General features: G+C 44.5%; 1 protein-coding gene across 1 annotated transcript; it reads right to left on the bottom strand.

The window, feature by feature from the left end:
• Positions 1-4,732: 4,732 nt before the first annotated feature.
• On the bottom strand, positions 4,733-5,692 carry LOC103110402 (olfactory receptor 5AP2-like). Its single transcript, XM_007519573.1, has one exon. It carries the CDS (start codon positions 5,690-5,692, stop codon positions 4,733-4,735), a length of 960 nt encoding a protein of 319 aa, XP_007519635.1.
• Positions 5,693-19,350: the final 13,658 nt, after the last annotated feature.

Below are 19,350 nucleotides of genomic sequence, written 5' to 3' on the forward strand. Positions count from 1 at the left end.
TGAGAGAGAAAGATAGACACCTACAGACCTGCTTCACCGCTTGTGAAGCTTCCCCACTGCGGGTGGGGAGCCGGGGGCTCAAACCCAGATCCTTGTGTATAGTACTATGTGCACTTAACTGGGTGTGCCACTGACAGGTCCTTTATTTATTAATTTATTTATTACTTATTTTACCGGAATACTGCTCAGCTCTGACTCATGATGGTGACGGGGATTGAAGCTGGACCTCTGAGCCTCAGGCATAATAAAAGGATCACAGTTCTGCTGGGGAGCCAGCCTACCAGCCTGAGACTGCATTTATCACACATGCTGAAGATGCTGGGGACCCCCCCCCCAACACTTGAGTCCTGTGTTCTTTTTTTTTTTATTCCCTTTTGTTGCCCTTGTTTTATTGTTGTCGTCATTGTTGGATAGGACAGAGAGAAATGGAGAGAGGAGGGGAAGACAGAGAGGGAGAGAGAAAGACAGACACCTGCAGACCTGCTTCACTGCCTGTGAAGCGAATCCCCTGCAGGTGGGGAGCCGGGGTTCGAACCAGGATCCTTATGCCGGTCCTTGTGCTTTGCGCCCTCCTTGTCTGTTTTAGAGACACGTTCATGAATCTCTAGTTCGTTGGTTTTGCCGACGTTCAGCTTCTGTTGTGTGACTGCGCCTGGATTCATGCTCCATTTGACGGAAATTGTATCATTTTCATATCTGTTGTGTTGACAAAACTGCTCTAAACACATCTGCTTCATGCTTCATCGTGCAAATGGGCAAGAATTTCTCTTGGTTACCTCCCTCTTAATAGAACTAGTGGATCAGAGCTTATAGACATCTATAACTTTTTTTTCCTCCAAAACTTTTTATTATCTTTATTTATTGGATAGAGACAGCCAGAAATTGAGAGGAAGTGGGAGACAGAGAGAGACGGAGAATGAGAGACACCTATAGCACTGCTTCACCACTTGTGAAGATTTTCCCTGCATGTGAGGACCGGGGCCTTGAACCTTGGTCCTTGTGCGTTGTAGCATGTGTGTCCAGCCAGATGTGCCACCACTCGGCTCCCTACAACTTTTAAAAAAATTGTTACCAGAATTATCTCTGGAACTCAGTGCTGACACTGCAAATCCACTGCTCCTGGCAGCTATTTTTCTTCCTTTTTTTTTAAAAAAAATTTTATTTGATAGCACCAGGAGGAATTGAGAGGGGAGAGGGAGATAAAGGGGGAGAAAGGTGTACACTGAAGTCCTTTTTTCACCACTCATGAAGCATCTCCCCTACAGGTGGGGAGTGGGGGCTCGAACCTGGGTCCTTGTGCATGGTGCTATGTGTGCTCAACTAGGTGCTCCACCACTGTCAGGTCCCCACGTATATGACTTTTAAATTTCGTGGCAGACTGTCAAAAGTGGCCTACCCAACTCACACACAGCCAGTTACTAGCATTTGGACTGTCTTGCAAATCATTCCCTCCTCGAAGAGCATGACCAAAAATGTACATTAGAAAGCGTAAAAATGGTTCACAGGTTTGCATGTGTGAGAACTGTAAATGCTGGAGCAGTGTTTTGGCCACCTTCTCATCAAAGAAATGAATCTTAAAACAAACAAACAAACAAACGGGGAGTCGGGTGGTAGTGCAGCGGGTTAAGCGTAGGTGGTGTGAAGCACAAGGACAGACATAAGGATCCCGGTTCGAGCCCCTGGCTCCCCACCTGCAGGGCAGTCGCTTCACAGGCGGTGAAGCAGGTCTGCAGGTGTCTGTCTTTCTCTCCCCCTCTCTGTCTTCCCCTCCTCTCTCCATTTCTCTCTGTCCTTTCCAACACAACGAGGACATCAATAACAACAACAATAACAACAACAACAACAATAAGCAAACAACAAGGGCAATGAAAGGGAATAAATAAATATTTTAAAAAAGTATAACTACAACAGAGTGTTTGTTTCCTCCCCACCCACTAGAATTTTGAAGGGCGCAGGCTGAAATGGGGTCAGCTACTGATAGGGTGGATAAAGAGACACCCTGGAGAGTTCCCTCATCTATTTCAAACTTAACGTGGGTGGAAGTCTCTGTGATGTTACATTCCTGACACCGTGGCGTTATTATTATTATTATTTTATTAGGTATTATTATTATTATTATTTTGTATTTGTTTCTTTCTTTTCCTCCTTTACTTTTTTTTTTTACCTCCAGTTGCTGGGGCTTGGTGCAGTCACTATGAATCCACTGCTCCTGGTGATCATTTTTCCCTTTTTTTTTTTTTTTTTTAATTAGATAGGACAGAGAAATTGAGAAAGGATGGGGAGATAGAGAGAGGGAGAGAAAGATAGACACCTGCAGACCCGCTTCACTTCTCATGAAGCATTTTCCCTGCAGGTGGGTGCAAGGGCTCGAACCTGGGTCCTTGTGTGTACCCTTTTGCATAGTACTATGTGTGCTTGACCGGGTGTGCCACCACCCTGCCTTCTATCAATAAATTAAAAAAAAAAAGTGGCCACTGGGAATGGTGGATTTGTTGTGCAGGCACTGAATCCAAGCGGCTACCCTTGTGACAATTAGAAAAAAAGTTAGAGTGGTCCGGGAGGTGGTGCGGTGGATAAAGCATTGGACTCTCATGCCTGAGGTCCTGAGTTCAATCCCCAGCAGCTCATGTACCAGAGTGATATCTGGTGTGTTCTCTCTCTCTCTCCTCCTATCTTATTAATAAAGAAATAAAAGTTAAAAGAATAAGGGTTACCTGGCTAGTGGGCCTGCTTTGCTATGCGTGTGACCCAGGTTCAAAGGCAGCCCTTGCTGCACTGAAGGCAGTTGTTAGGTAGGGGTATTTTGTTGGGTAGGGGTAGATAGCATAATGGTTATGCAAAAGACTGTCATGCCTGAGGCTCCAAAGTCCCAGGTTCAATTCTCTGCACTACCATAAGCCAGAGCTGAACAGTGCTCTGGTTAAAAAAAAGAAAAATAAAAACGAAATAAAAAATATTTTGTCTAGTTTTATTATTAACTGGATAGAGATAGGGCGAAATTAAGAGGAAAAAGGAAGGCAAAGAGAGGGGGAGAAAGAGACACCTGCAGCCCTGCTTCACCACTTGTGAAACTTTTCCTGTGCAGGTAGGGACAAGGGGCTTGAACCCAGGTCCTTGGCATTATAATATGTCCACTCAATCAGAAGCATAATTTTTAATGATTATATCATAATTATCTTAAGGATAAGCCAGGTAATCCTTTTTTTTTTTTAAAAAAATTTATTTATTTATTCCCTTTTGTTGCCCTGGTTGTTTTATTGTTGTAGTTATTACTGTTGTTGTTATTGATGTCGTCGTTGTTGGATAGGACAGAGAGAAATGGAGAGAGGAGGGGAAGACAGAGAGGGGGAGAGAAAGCTAGACACCTGCAGACCTGCTTCATCGCCTGTGAGGGGACTCCCCTGCAGGTGGGGAGCCGGGGCTTGAACCGGGATCCTTACGCCGTTCCTTGCGCTTTGTGCCACCTGCGCTTAACCTGCTGTGCTACCGCCCAACTCCCCAGGTAATCCTTTTAAAAATATTTCATTTATTTATTTGTTGGATAGAGACAGAGAAAATCAAGAGGGAAGGGGAAGATAGTAAGGGAGAGAGACAGACACCTGCAGACCTGCGTCATCACTTACTAAGCTTTTCCCCTGTAGGTATTAAATCATCAGTAAATCAGAAATGACTGTGCTTCTCTTTGTCTGCTGTTTCTGGGAAGTCATGATGGGCTGCCCATAAAATAGTTGTGGCTGTGGCATCATTGAAATATCTCTGGATTGGGTGTGGAAATCCTGATGTTGACTGCTTTGTCATTTATGGTATGACTCTAGGCCATTAACTAATTTTCTTTTTTGCCTCTGGGATTATTGCTGGGGTTCAGTGTTAGCACTATGAATCCACTGCTCCTGGCTCTCATTTTTTTAAATTGGATAGGACAGAGAAATTGAGAGGGGAAGTGGAGATAGGTAGAGAGATAGAAAGACAGATTCCTTCAGACCTGCTTCACCACCTGTGAAACGTTCCCCCCCGTGCAGGTGGGGGAGCTGGGGGCTCGAACCTGGATCCTTGCACGGGCCCTTGTGCTTAGTACTATGTGCATTTAATCTGTTGCACCACTGCCCAGCCCCCTCATTAATTTATTTTCAGAGAGTCTTGTGTCTTCACTAGCTAAATGAGATCATCCTAACAAGAGTGCCCCCACAGACAAAAATTTATAATATGACAATGGGTAAGAAGATGCTTTAGAGCTTTAGTGCTCTGCACAAAGTAAGATTTTGGTGTTCCTTCTCTCTCTCTCTCTCTCTCATGCCTCCAGGGTTATGGCTGGGGGGGCTTGGTGTCTGCACTACGAATCCATTGCTCCTGGGCTCCTGGTGGCCATTTTCCCCTCTGTTTTATTGGATAGGACAGAGAGAAATTGAGAGAGGAGGGGGAGGTAGAGAGAGGGAGGGAAAGACAGACACCTGCAGGTCTACAAGACCTGCTGCATCACTTGTGAAGTGACCCCCCTCCCCCATAGGTGGGGTGCGGGGGGCTGGAACCCTGATCCTTGTGCCGGTCCTTGTGCTTCATATTATGTGCAATTAACCCAGCGTGCTACCACCACCCGACCCCTTTTGCTGTTCCTTCTCTACTTTTTTTTTTTTCCCCCTACCTCCTTTAAAATCAGGGCTGCTTTCCATCAGGTCCGTTTGTGATGTGAATGGGAAGATGCTATGTCTTCATCATGCCAACAGTTTTACAGGGCTCAGCAGGGGAGGATGTGGGCCTGGAGCTTCCTCTGCAGGGCGTCCTTCACCTCCTTGTTGCGGAGGCTGTAGATGAATGGGTTGAGCATGGGGATTACAATGGTGTAGAAGACGGACACCACTTGGCCGTTGGTATCGCTTGTGGAGCCGTGGGGTTGCACATAGGTGAAAACCACAGTGCCATAAAAAATGGCAATGGCCAGGAAGTGAGAAGCACATGTGGAGAGGGCCTTCTCTCTTCTAGCTGCTGAACTCATCCTGCCAATGGCCACCAAGACAAAGGAGTAGGAGGTGAGGATGATGGCGGCAGGCAGGAGGGTAACCAGAGCTGAGAAGATATAGAGGACCATTTCTGCCGTGGCTGTGTTGGCACAAGCCAGGCGGAGAAGGGGTGGGATGTCACAGAAATAGTGTGTTACCTGGTTGGGACCACAGAAAGGCAGGGTAAAGACATTCCCAGTCTGAATAGCGGAGTTGGCACCACCAAATGCATAGGAAGCAGCCACCAGCTGGAGACAGGTTCTCTTGGTCATGACCGAGCCGTAATGCAGGGGCCGGCAGATGGCCATGAACCGGTCCAAGGCCATGGAGGCCAGCAGGAAGCTCTCGGCTGTCACGTGCACCACAAAGAAGGTCAGCTGCACTACACAGCCCGCAAAAGAGATGGATTTGTCAGAGGCCAGCAAGCTGACCAAGAGCTTGGGTGTGACCACGGAAGAATAGCAAATATCAAGAAAAGAGAGGACACTGAGAAAGAAGTACATGGGGCTGTGGAGACGGGCGTCCGTGAAGATGAGCGCCATCATGCCCAGGTTGCCCAGCACGGTCATGGAGTACACAAGCAGAAAGGCTCCAAAGAGGAGCTCCTGGAGGTCTGGATAATTGGAGAAGCCCAGCAGGATGAATTGAGTCACTGCAGTGTGGTTGCCGCTGGCAAGGGCTAGCTGTCCAGGTGTCATCTAGTGAAATGACAATGGGACATCCCTCAGATACTTGAGCATCCCCCCCACCGTGCAATATACAATGAGACCAACTGGAGGCTTCTTCTACAAGAAGCTGATAGGATGGCGCCGGTGATGGAGCCCTTGGTTGAGTGAACATGTCACCCTGCACAAGGACCCGGTTCAAGCCCCCATTCCTATCTGCAGGGGGAAGCTTCACAAATGGAGAAACAGTGCTGTAGGACTCTCTCTCTCAATTTCTCTCTCTCTCTCTCTCTCTCTTTCTCTCTGTGCTCCTAGGGTTAGCTATGGGGTTCAGTGCTGGCACAATGAATCCACTGCTCCTGGCAGCTATTTCCTACCCATTTTATTGGATAGGATAGAGAAGATTAAGACAGGAGGGGTAGATAAGAGAGGAAAAGAAAAAGATGGGCACCTGCAGATCCGCTTGTGAAATGTCCCCTGTACAGATGGGAGCAGGAGCTTGAACTCAAATCCTTGCTTGGGTCCTTGTCCTTAGTTAGCACTATCTCCCCCTTCCATCTTCAATAAATAAATAAAGAAGAAGGGGAAGGAGAAGACGAAGGGGAAGAGGAAGGAGAATAGGAGGAAGGAGAAGGAGAATAAGAGGAAGGAGAAGAAGGAGGAGAAGGAGAAGAAGAAGAAGGAGGAGAAGAAGAAGGAGAGGAGGAAGGAGAAGAAGAGGAGGAAGAAGAAAAAGAGGAGGAAGGAGAAGAAGAGGAGGAAGAAGAAGAAGATAAAGAAGAGGAGAAAGAAGAAGAGGAGGAGGAAGAAGAGGAGGAGGAGGACCAGGTGGTGGTGCACCTGGTTGAGCACACTTGTTACAATGCTCAAGGACCCTGGTTTGAGCCCCCTGGTCCCCACCTGCAGGGGAAAAGCTTCATGAGTGGTGAAGCAGGGCTGCAGGTGTCTCTCTGTCTCTCTCCCTCTATCACCCCCTTTCCCACTTGATTTCTGGTTGTCTCTATCAAATAAATAAAGATAATTAAAAATTAAAATAAGAAGAAGAGAAAGAGAGAGAGGGAGAGGAAGAAGTTGTCGATGGAAAGCTTTGTGCCCATACTTGAATTCTGATTTCAAGTATGAACTTGGGTTTCCTCATCTGTAACATGAAGAAAGTGTGCCTGTTTCTCAGGGTGAAACAGTGAGTGTGGAATATCTGAAAGGTGTGGAACCCAGTGACCAAGGAATGTGTGATTTCCTCTGCCCCCTCACCTCTTGTACCTGCATTTATAAATAGGTTTATTGACTCTGTTTCTTCTTGTTATCTCTAGGATTTCACTGCTCCAGATTAGCTTGAGAGAGAGAGAGAGAGAGAGAGAGAAAGGGGGAGAGAGAGAGAGAGAGAGAGAGAGAGAACACTAAAATTTCTCCCAAATGCTGTAGTGCTTTCATTTAGTGTTCCAAGGACTCGAATTTAGGCCATGGACATGGCAAAGCAGATACCCTTCTAGGTGAACTCTATCATTGGCCCTCTATGAAATCATGTGACAATTAAAATATTTTTATTTACTATTGGATAAATATAGAGAGAAATTGAGGGGAGGAGATATAGAGAGGGAGAGAGATAGACACCTGCAGCCCTGCTTCACCACTTGTGAAGCTTTCCCCCTGCAGGTGGGGACCAGGGACTTGAACCTGGGCCCTTGTGCACTGTGATGTGTGTACTTAACCAGGTGTGTCACCGCCTGGCCCTCCCTCATTTGACAATTCTTTCATTCTGTCTTCTTGGGAAAATCAAGATACCATTGCCATAAAATTAGCTGCACTTGAAGTGTACAATTCAGTGGTTGTTAGTGTATCCACAAGTTGCATCTCACTGCTTAATCACACATTTTCGTCTCAAACCTACCGTCTGTTAATAGTCTCTCTCCATTTTCCACTTCTTCCTGCTTTAAAAAACCATTTACTGTTTTTGTGGATTTGCCTACTAGGCATATTTCATATAAGTGGATTTTTATAATAAATGGTCTTTTGTGTCTGACTTCTTTCATGTAATATTTTCAAGGTTTAACCATCTTGTACCATGTACCAATATTCATTCTGTCTGGTATTTAAATATCCTTCAAGGCACTTCCTTTTCTCTCTATAAATAACCAGCCTGTCCTCTGAGAATCTACTGAGTTGAAGGTCACTTGGGAGACCATTAGCTCAGAAATGGTGTTTCAGCAAGTGCTTGCCTGTCTTCCGAGATGCTTATCCATCAGATGATGGAGTCCTTTCCTTCCTCTCTACACTTATCTCTCTCTCTTTTAACACTTTTTTTTTCTTTATTGGGGAATTAATGTTTTACATTCGACAGTAAATACAATAGTTTGTACATGCATAACATTTCTTAGTTTTCCATATAACAATACAACCCCCACTACATCCTCTGTCATCTCTCTCTTTCATCCCTCTGTGCCCCCCACCCCCAATCAGTGAAGGTCTGGGTTACATCCTGAAATCCGAGTTCTAGGCAAACCTCAGCAACCTCTTCATTTAATGTCAAATGTTTTATTTGGAAGATGAGGAGAAAATGCAGTGTCACTGTAGAGGAACAGAGAACAGACTCACCGCTGTTTCCACCAGTTGTGACAGGCACAGAGGAAGGTAGAAAGAACCCTAGGCTGAAGGGAGGAAGACCTGCTTTCTAGTTTCTGCTTTGTTGCCTTTTAGTTCTGCTGCCTTGGGCAGTTCTCCTCTGTGGGGCTGCTGACTCCTCAAAGACAAAGTCAGGGCCGACAAGGAAGACCTCTGGGGTCATTCCTGGTCCTGTCATTCTCACAGTGACTGTATATCTCCAGAATTTCCTGCCCGAGTATGGATGTTTCTACCAATGCAGCCCAGGTCAACACAAAAAGAATCAGGTGAATGGCCTAGAAAAAAAATGCATTAAAAAAAGAATGCAAAAAGATAGCATAATGATTATAAGAAAGACTCTCAGGCTTGAGACTTTCTCACTCCACCTTAAGCCACAACTGAGCAGAGCTCTACTGAAAACAACAACAACAACAAAACAAACAAAAATCTCCCCAAAGAATCCCCCCCAAACAAAAAAGAATGTTCACACTTGACTGTTATATAACTTTGTGAGGGTCAGTTCAGTTCACAGGGATTTATTTATCTCTGGAAAATGTGTATTTAAAAATAACTTGCTATTATTTTTGATTTTTTTAAATTATTGATGTATTTTTTTAGAATTAAAAAAATATTTATTCCCTTTTGTTGCCCTTGTTTTTTTTATTGTTATAGTTTTTATTGTTGTTCTTATTTAAGTCATTGTTCTTGGATAGGACAGAGAGAAATGGAGCGAAGAGGGGAAGACAGAGAGGGGAAGAGAAAGCTAGACACCTGCCGATCTGCTTCACCGCTTGTGAAGCGACTCCCCTGCAGGTGGGGAGTAGGGCTTGAACCGGGATCCTTAAGCTGGTCCTTGCGCTTTGCACCACCTGTGCTTAACCCACCCTGCTCATGCCCGACTCCCGATTGATGTATTTTTTTTATGAAAGAGAGAAGGGGGAGAACAAAGCACTACTCAGCTCTGTGTTACAGTTTCAGACATTTAAGTCCTGTTCTCTGACATTGAATCTCTTCGAAGTCCTGGTAAATATTTTGTATATGATGTAGGAAGTCCTAAGAAGCCTTGCTAATCTAAATGAATAAGCTAAGAGACTATGAGGAATTTTGTTGGGGGTAATGCCATTCATTCGCTTTATTGAACTCCTACCTCGTTCATGATAAGAATCATGTAGGGATATATCATCCAATATTATTTTTTGTTCTCTTTCAGCTGTCAGTTTGAAAAGACCCTCCATTTTGTTGAGAGATTTCCATCTGACTTAAACAGCATTTTAAAGGCAGTTATTAAAGTCATTTACTTTCCCAGTACCTATTTATTATCTCTTTGTATGACATCCTAGAAGTTTCTGTGTGGGAGTAAAATGCCTTGTGCTATGATTCTGGGTGGGTGAGAAACATTTTTTTTCCCCTAAAACTATGAGAAAGGCCATTGTGAAAGGACAGGGATTATTGTCCTGAAGACTCTTCAAAAGAGTGCATAGGTAGAACAATTCTCAGGGAGTCAATTTCTAGAACCCCAACAACCACATCTACTCTTTCATAACACCAGTATCCTTGAGAAAATGTCTGTGATGGGAGTCCTAGCCTCCTCCCTGGCCCCTGTCCTTTTTGACTAGAAGAGAATTCACTGGTACATCAGATCTCCCTCACAGCCCAACATTGTGTTGACTGTAAGGATCAGAAGACAGAACTCCAAAAGTCAGGGTCCTGGTGGTAGGGCAGAACCATGTCAACATAACTCAAGTCTTAAAGTCTAATTTTGCAATTTTTGCTTTGTACTCCAGTGTCTCCATTCAGCCAGGTGTCTGCTTATGTCTTGCTTTTCTAGTTTTCTTCAGGGTTTAGTTCTGACTAAATCCAAATATCCACAAAGCTCTTACCCACAATTAACATTGATATCTTTTATTTAAAAAATTTAATTAATTAATTATTTATTTCTGGATAGAGATAGAGAAAAATTGAGAGGGGAGGGGAGAAAGAGAGGCAGAGGAAGAGAGAGACAGAGAGACACCAGCAGTTCTGCTTCACCTTTCATGAAGCTTTCCCCCTGCAGGTGGAGACCAGGAGCTTGAACCCAGGTCCTGTATGTGCTTAACCAGGGGCGTCACCACCTGCTCCCTTAATGTCTTTCTTCATTTCTGGAAGGCTGATAACCCAATCCCCAAGACTCACGTATACACACACACACACACACACACACACACACACACACACACACGATCACGCTCATTGATTTGAGGCTGAACTCTTGAATGTCGCTCTCCAGTAAGTGGGATTTCTTGTCTTTTTCCTTCTCTCTTCTCATCATTTCCCCATAGTCCAAGTGGTGTTCTCTTTCTAAGTCTTTCCCTCACTGAATTGTTTTTGCTTCCCTGTCACCTGGTACCTTTTGAAAGCAGAGACTGTTCTAAGTTTTGTATCAAAAGAATAACAAATATTTGAACAACTGTTCTCCAAAAAGTATTTGAACAATTGTGATTGCTCAAAAAGTATTGAAGCAGTTATATTTGTTTGAAGTATTTAGACAACTGCTATTCAGAATAATGTAAGACATGATCCTGACTGTTCAGGATTTTGTTAAGAGGCAAACTTGCTCCCAGGAAAATAAGAATGAAATTAAAGGGGGGGGGAGGTGGTGGCACTCTCTCTGCAGGATGAACCCTCTTGAGTCAAATGGAATGGCATCACAGAAGAGAAGTCACTGGCACTAGGCTGGGCCAAGAAGAATGAGGAAGTTGTGGCTCAGTTGCGGAGGCAGGGAGACCTTCCAGTCTGGAAATGGGAATTAATCTCCTTAGTAAACATATAGTAGGTGAAAGGTATACTGCAAAGGATTAGGAAACCTGGTAGAGTTATTCAACCTCCTTGAACCTCAGGTTTGGCCAACATTGAAGAGCAATGGATGTCAATGGATTTAGTATACTTTGGGAAGTAGGGTGGCTGTGTGATCAAGTGCTCACTTCCATTACAGCATAAGTTAGATTATGGGCACTAAATGCCCAGGGAGCTGACACCCTTGACGGCAGTGGGCTTTCTGGAAATGTTAAAAGGCTGAGAGGTCAGGGGCATATGGTGCTTATAGATTTTGGGAGGGAGGGAGAAAAGAACAGACAACCTCAGCTTTCTGAAGCAGCTCTTGTGGAATACAGTAGAGTTGGTTCTTGTTTTTATTATTAATTATTATTATTATTATTTGCCTCCAGGGTTATCACTGGGGCTGGGTGCCAGCACCAAGAATCTACTGCTCTTGGTGGCCATTTCCCCCCTCCATTTTATTGGATAGGACAGAGTTGAGAGAGGAAGGGGAGAAAGAGAGGGCGAGAGAAAGATAGACACCTGCAGACCTGTTTCACCTCTTGTGAAACATCCCCCCCTGCAGGTGAGGAGCCGGGGGCTCAAACCCAGATCCATGCTTGGGTCCCTGCGCTTAGTACTATGCGCACTTAACTGAGTGTGCCACCACCTGACTCTCCTCAGTAGACTTTCTTTCCTTTCCTTCCTTCCTTCCTTCCTTCCTTCCTTCCTTCCTTCCTTCCTTCCTCCTTCCTCCCTCCCTCCCTCCCTCCCTTCCTTCCTTCCTTCCTCCCTCCTTCCTCTCTGCCTCTCTTTCTTTCTTTCTTTCTTTCTTTCTTTCTTTCTTTCTTTCTTTCTTTCTTTCTTTCTTTCACCAGAACACTGCTTGTTCTGGTTTATGGTGGTGCTGGGGATTGATTGAAACTGGTATCTCAGAGCCTCAGGCTTGAAAGGCTTTTGTAGAGCCACTATGATGGCCTCCCCCACCCCCTCCCTTTTAAAAATAATTTATTTATTCATTTGTTAAAAGGATAGGAGGAGAGACAAGGAACCAGACATCACTCTGGTACATGTGCTGCTGAGGATTGAACTTAGAACCTCATGCTTGAGAGTCCAATGCTTCATCCGCTACACCACCTCCCAGACCACCACAGTAGAGTTTCCATGAGACAAATACCAACCTTAGCCAATGATGATCCCCTGGTGATGATCCCCTGTCAGCCCAGACACGTTGGAGGTGGACAGTGTGTGATCCAGGGGCCCACTTTCACTCCAGCCTGTGTCTTTCAAGTTCTTTTGCCAAGAGCTCTCTCTGGGAAGGCCACACATCCAGACCCAACGACGAGGCACACAGCTCAGGCAAACAGAATGTCGTTCAGAGGACTGAAACTGAGGTCACATCCCAGACCTGCCAGAATTTATGAAGTTGGTCCCATCTCCTCGGGGATCCCAGGCAGCTTTGGAGGCTGTGAGCTCTGGGGAGGTGCTTGCAACGTCAATACCCTGATGATGTTCTCCCGGGATCCAGGAAGTTTCAGGCCTTTGGGAAGAAGAGAGTTGGGTCACTTCCTTCGATAGAGAGGCAGAAAAGTTGGAGCTGAAACTCTCATTCTTGGTAGCAGAGGAACTTAGCAGGAGCAGGTAGGAGCCTTCCTATCTCCACCTCCTCCTGATAATATATACATTGTATGCCTCACTTTCTTGTCTCTCTCTTCTCCCTCTCTTTAAAATTTTTATTTATAAAACGGAAACACTGACAAGTCCACAGGATAAGAGGGGTATAATTCCACACAATTCCCACCACCAGAACTCCATATCTCATCCCCTCCCCTGATAGCTTTCCTATTCTTTATCCCTCTGGGAGTGTCATTATGGGGTGCAGAAGGTGGAAGGTCTGGCTTCTGCTTTTTTTTTTTTCTCTCCCCTACCAGGGCACTGCTCAGCTCTGGCTTATGGTGGTGTAAGGGATTGAACCTGGGACTTTGGAGCCTTAGTCATGAGAATCTGTTTGCATAACCATTATGCTATCTACCCCCCACCAAAGGTCTGGCTTCTGTAATTGCTTCTCCTCTGGACGTGGGCATTGACAGGTTGATACATACTGCCAGCCTGTCTCTTTGCCAAGTGGGACAGAGATCTGGGAAGTGGGGCTCCAGGACAGGTGGGTCATCTGCCTTGAGAAGTTCAGTTGGCATCATGGTAGCACCTGGAACCTGGTGGCAGAGCAATGAAGAAAATTTTTTAAAAAAATATCAATTTATTGAATGGAGACAGCTAGAAATTGAGGTGGAAAGGGGTAATAGAGAGGGAGAGAGACAGAGAGACACCTGTAGCCCTGCTTCATCACTCATGAAGCTTTCTTCTTGTAGGTGGGGACCGGGGGCTCAAACCCAGGTCCTTGCACATTATGACATGTGTGCTCAACCAGGTGCATCACCACCCCGTTTTCTTTTTTCCTTTTTTCTTTCAGACAGGAGTCTGAAGTCTGGATGAAGACATGCCATCTTGCCCTTTGGAAATCTGCAGGGGTTTGGGGGACAGTTTTTCGGGGGGGTGCCTTCTCTGGTAGATGCTTAGGACCTGTCCTGGGCGCTCGTACAGGTCAGACAACTTGGTGACACTGAGTTCCCCAGAGTGCAGGCCTAGGACTACTGTTTCTTTCTTGCTTCTGTACCAGCCGCCAGGGGAGACCTAGGGGATTCTGGGTCCTGACCCTGTCCAAGAAAGCTCTCTTGGCTTCAGTCACCAGAGAATCATCCAAGAAGGCACTGGGGGCCTTGTTAGTGGATTGAGTAGTTTATTTATGTTTAGAGGAATTTAAAGGAATTTGTATTTCAGGAGAGGAGCTAATGTCTAAGCACAAGAAATGCCCATGGGCATATAGTAAGGTCCAGGGAATTGTTAACTGGTGAGAGGATATGACCCATTTTCCCTAGGGATTATTTGCATTCCTTTTTCTTTTTTTTAAAAGTATTTATTTATTTACTCCTTTTTGTTGCCCTTATTGTTTTTATTGTTGTAGTTATTATTGTTGTTGTTGTTAGATAGGACAGAGAGAAATGGAGAGAGGAGGAGAAGACAGAGAAGGAAGAGAAAGATAGACACCTGCAGACCTGCTTCACCACCTGTGAAGCAACTCCTCTGCAGGTGGGGAGCCGGGGGCTGGAACCGGGATCTTTACACCGGCCCTTGCACTTTGTGCCACGTGCACTTAACCCGCTGCGCTACCGCCGGATTCCTGCTTTCCCATTCTCTATCCCTCTGGGAGCATGGACCCAGGAACATTATGGGGTGTAGAAGGTGGAAGGTCTGGGTTCTGTAATTGCTTCCCTGATAAACATGGGCATTGACAGGTGGATCCATACAGCCTGTCTCTCTCTTTCATTAGTGTGGCAGGGCTCTAGGGAAGAGGAGCTCCAGGACACATTGGTGGGATCATCTGCCTAGGGAAGTCCGGTTGGCATCATGGTAGCATCTGGAACCTGATGGCTGAAAAAGAGTTAACATATAAAGCCAAACAAATTGTTGACTAATCATGAACCTAAAGGCTGGAATATTATATTGCAGATGAAGATTTGGGGGTCTCCATTTTGGAAAAAGCTAGTAGGTCTATTTTAGGTATATTCCAAGGGGCCCATGACTTTACTAGTTTTTGCCTGAGCCTGGCAGCTAATATGTAGGTGGGCCCAGGTGATTGACTGGGAGATAATGTCATGGCTGGAAAAAGGGCTAGAAAGCTGGATGAGGGAAGAGAGTAGTTCCCAAATATGGGGAAAGTATATAATATTGTTAACTGTAAACCCCATCGATTTGATCTGAGGCCCATATTCCACACAGGAGCCTATGTAACCTTTGCATCACTGTAGGTCCAAACTCACATTCTGTGGTCATGAGTAGGAATGTTTCAGCCTGCCCCAATTTCAGGACCTATTTTCCTCAGGTGGGAGGTAGAGTATGTTATCTAACCTCCCTTTAGATAATGGGACAGTCTCTACTCTTATTGATCCACATTGAGAGCAAGGTCCTATGGGGTCCCCCAAAGGGGTCCATTATGTTGTTCCTGATGGAGACGACCGGTGACAGTGGTGAGAGGGATCTCTTAGAGGTCTAGACCCATCATGTCTCTGTGGGAATCTCAGGACTTCCCAACCAGGGCCCTAGGTGATGGGGTGGCCTGGTAGTGACTAAAGAGTCATCATTAAACTGTGCCAGTCTCTTGCCCTTATTCAGCTTTTGTGGTTCTTACTTTGTCTGACAAGGTTAGCTTGGAGTGATTGAGGGAAGTATAATAGGAAGTAGGTGAGGACCCTATCTAGGTCTAAGTAGAAACTATTTCATTAGGAACTTTATGGTGTCTTTTTAGGTCTTTCTACTTGCTTGCTTCATGTAGTGACTCACTGCAGACTATTGTGTACTTTTGTTTTCAGGTATAGATTTTGTTCTAATTTATAGATACATGTGTACATCTACCCTATCTCATGGGACCTGGTCTATATCTAGGTTTTGGGACTTTGTGAGGAAGTGAACCACCTAAAATGGAATTAAGGAGTCCTATGAGAAAAGAAAGGTCTCATCCGAGTAATGAAGCTGAAAGGTTTATATTCCATGCCTGACGTCTCTGGACACAGTCCGAAGTGAAGCATGCTGAGGTGGTTCTCATTGCATTGATTAGGTTGGGATTAGCAGATGCAACATCATTTGCAGTATCATCATTGAATTGAGAGAAGCATGCAGGAAAGTGAGCCCCATCCTAGAGGTTCCAGGACTGGGAGAAATAATGGGCTATATAGAGGAAGTGGGAGGTCCTTGCTGTCTTAGGGTTTAAGAAGACAATAGATAGTTATTGCTATAATCAGATTATTTGGAAATTGGGTTAATTTTGAAAATTCCATTGTTAGGATATGCTGTATCATGCATGACCTCACCATAATTTATATACTCTGATGTTATTTATATATAGCTGCATCTTATAAAGTAACACCACTGATTGTTTCTCTTCTCCCTGGTCTAAGCTTTTAGGAAAGTCAATATTTCAAAGAACAAGTCATTATTAGAAATGTATTAACAATTGGAGCCCACTGTTAAAATTCAATCTGATTACCAATTTGAAGTCTTAAGTGCTTAGATTGAAGGAACATATACTCAGCATATGCATAAAAAAGTTTGAGACATTCAATCAGTTTTCTCCCTCTCATATTAATTAGTGATTTATGAGACTACAAGTTAGTAGGAGTATACATTAACACAGTTCTCACCACCATAATTCTGTGTTCCCCCTGCCTGTCCCCCCTCACCCTCACTGTCCACCCAGAGATTTTTACTTTGGTGGCATACTCTAAACTCAGTCAGATTTTGCTTTGAGTTTCCCTTTCTGTTCTTAAATTATATATATATATATATATATATATATATATATATATATATATATATATTTATTATTGGATAGAGACAGAAACTGAGAGGGAAGGGGGAAATAGGTAAAGAGGCAGCGAGATGCCTGTAGCCCTGCTTCATCATGCATGAAGCTTTCCCCTGGAGGTGGGGCCAGGGGCTTGAATTTGGGTCCTTGTACTCTGTAATGTGTGTGCTTAACCAAGTGTACCACCATCTGGCCCTGCTTCCGGTTTTCTTTTATCTCTCTGGGAGTATGGACCAAAATTCTTTTTGAGGTGCAGAAGGTAGAAGGTCTGGCTTCTGTAATTGTTTCTCTCTGCTGGACCTGGACGTTGGCAGGTGGATTCATACTCCCCACCTGTTTCCTTCCCTAGTGGGACAGGACTCTGTTGAAGTGGGGTTCTAGGACACATTGATGAGGTCATTTGCCCAGGGAAGTCAGGATGGCATCATGATAGCATCTGCAAATTGGTGACAGAAAGGTGGTAAGATGTAAAGCAAGATGAATGGTATAAGAAATGGGAACCCAGGGAGTTGGGCTGTAGCGCAGCGGGTTAAGCGCAGGTGGCGCAAAGCACAAGGACCGGCATAAGGATCCCGGTTCGAACCCCGGACCCCACCTGCAGGGGAGTCGCTTCACAGGCGGTGAAGCAGGTCTGCAGGTGTCTATCTTTCTCTCTTCCTCTCTGTCTTCCCCTCCTCTCTCCATTTCTCTCTGTCCTATCCAACAACGATGACAACAACAATAATAACTACAACAATAAAACAACAAGGGCAACAAAAGGGAATAAATAAATAAAATAAAATATATAAAAAAAAGAAATGGGAACCCAAAGGTAGGAGTAGAACAGAGGAAACTAGGGGTCTACATGTGGGAAGAAGCTAGGAAGTCTATTTTAGATATGTTCCAAGGGGCTCATGACTTTAGTAATTTTTGCCTGAGCCTCACAGCTGATATGCAGGTGGACTAAAATTATTGTCTGGGAAGGTGGTGTCAGAGTTGAGAATAGGACTAGAAAGCTGGATTAGGGCAGAGTGGTATTTTTCCAAATATAAGCAAAGTATATAAATACCATTAACTGTTAACCCTATGGATTTGACCTGGGGCCTATGTCTATTAATATTTAGCACAGGAGCCTGAAGTCCCTGTCAAGTCTGAGCTCAAGTCCCTGTCAATCTGAGCTCATAGTTCATGGTTGCAGCTGGGAACATTCTAGGTTGTACTCATTTCAGGGATGATAATTTTCTTTCCTTTTTTTTTTTTGCCTCCAGGGTTATCGCTGGGGCTCCTGGAGGCCATTTTTCCCCATTTTGTTGCCCTTGTTGAGGGATGATAATTTCAGAGGATGATGGTATTATGTCTCTGTAAAATGCCCCCAGTATGGATGATTGTACTGGCTAAGGAAGAAATTGACCTGTTCTCTCCCTATTCTTAGGAATTACTCATGGAAATGCTTGGTGCTCTGGTCCACAGGTATGTTAGCTGTCAGGATCAGGCAAAAATTAGTAAACTCATGGTCTCCTTGGAAATATACCTAAAATAGAACTACTAGCTTTTTAAAAAATGGACATCCCAAAACCCATCTGCTATATTCTTGACTTTAGTTTCCTGACTATTAAACAGTTTGTTCTGCTTTATATCTTAATGCTTTTTCAGTTGGCAAGTTGCAGATGCTACCACGATGCCAACCTGACTTCCCTGGGCAGAGAACCTCACCAATGTACCATGGATGCCTACCTCCCCAGAGCCCTGCCCCATTAGGGAAAGAGAGAGATAGGCTGGGAGTATGGGTCAACCTGTCAATGCCCATGTTCAATGGGGAAGCAATTACAGAAGCCAGACCTTCCACCTTCTGCACCCCATAATGACCCTGGGTCCATACTCTTAGCAGGACAAAGAATAGGAAAACTTTCAAGGGAGGGGATGGGATACAGAACTCTGGTGGTGAAAACTGTGTGGAATTGTACCCTTCTTATCCTATGGTCTTGTCAATGTTTTTAATCTTATAAATAAATAAATAAATAAATAAATAACAATAAATAAGTTCACACACTACCATGCTCAAAGATCCAGGAGCCAGGAAAAAAGTACTGTAGATCTCTCTCTCTCTCCCTCTCTCTCTCTCTCCCTTTCTATCCCCCCTTCCTTTCTCAATTTTTTTCTGTCCTATGATCAGCTCTGGCTTTTGGTGGTGCTGGGCATTGAACCTGGAATCTCAGAGCCTCAGGAATGAGTGTGTTTGCACAGTAATTATGCTGTCTCCCTCTCTCCATCCAAAACTATTTTAAATTGAAATATATGTGTCATATACTATCCGGTAAATTTAAGGTGTACTTGTTAGTTTGATACACATTTCTATTATACTGTGATGGCTATTATAGCCACCATTCTTTATCTGCCTGACTTATGTCATTTAGAAATCTGTTCTCAAGTTCCATGCAGACTGTTGCAAGTGACATGACTCTCTTCGTTTTTGTGGCTGAAGAGTATTCCATTGGAATACAAGCCTGTCTTTATCCACTCATCCATTGATGGATACCTTAGGTGTTTTCCTATTTTTTGTTATTGCAGATAATGGTCCAATAAACACAAATGGGCCTATTAGTAATACTTTTTTCCATAATATTTATTTCCTTTTGCTGCCCGTGTTATTTTATTGTTGTTGTTATTGCTGTCGTTGTTGTTGGATAGGACAGAGAGAAATGGAGAGAGGAGGGGAAGACAGAGAAGGGGAGAGAAAGATAGACACCTGCAGACCTGCTTCACCGCCTGTGAAGCGACTCCCCTACAGGTGGGGAGCCGGGGGCGAACCGGGCTCCTTACGCAGGTCCTGGAGCCCTGCGCCACCTGTCTTTAACCCGCTGCGCTACCGCCCAACTTCCAGTAATACTTAAAAAAATTTTTT

The sequence above is a fragment of the Erinaceus europaeus genome, chromosome 17 (genome assembly GCF_950295315.1).
Source record: "Erinaceus europaeus chromosome 17, mEriEur2.1, whole genome shotgun sequence".
NCBI classification, from domain to species: Eukaryota; Metazoa; Chordata; class Mammalia; order Eulipotyphla; family Erinaceidae; genus Erinaceus; species Erinaceus europaeus.

Coding starts and splice junctions, on each gene's coding strand:
- LOC103110402 (XM_007519573.1), bottom strand. CDS start 5,692: ATGACACCTGGACAGCTAGCCCTTGCCAGCGGCAACCACACTGCAGTG.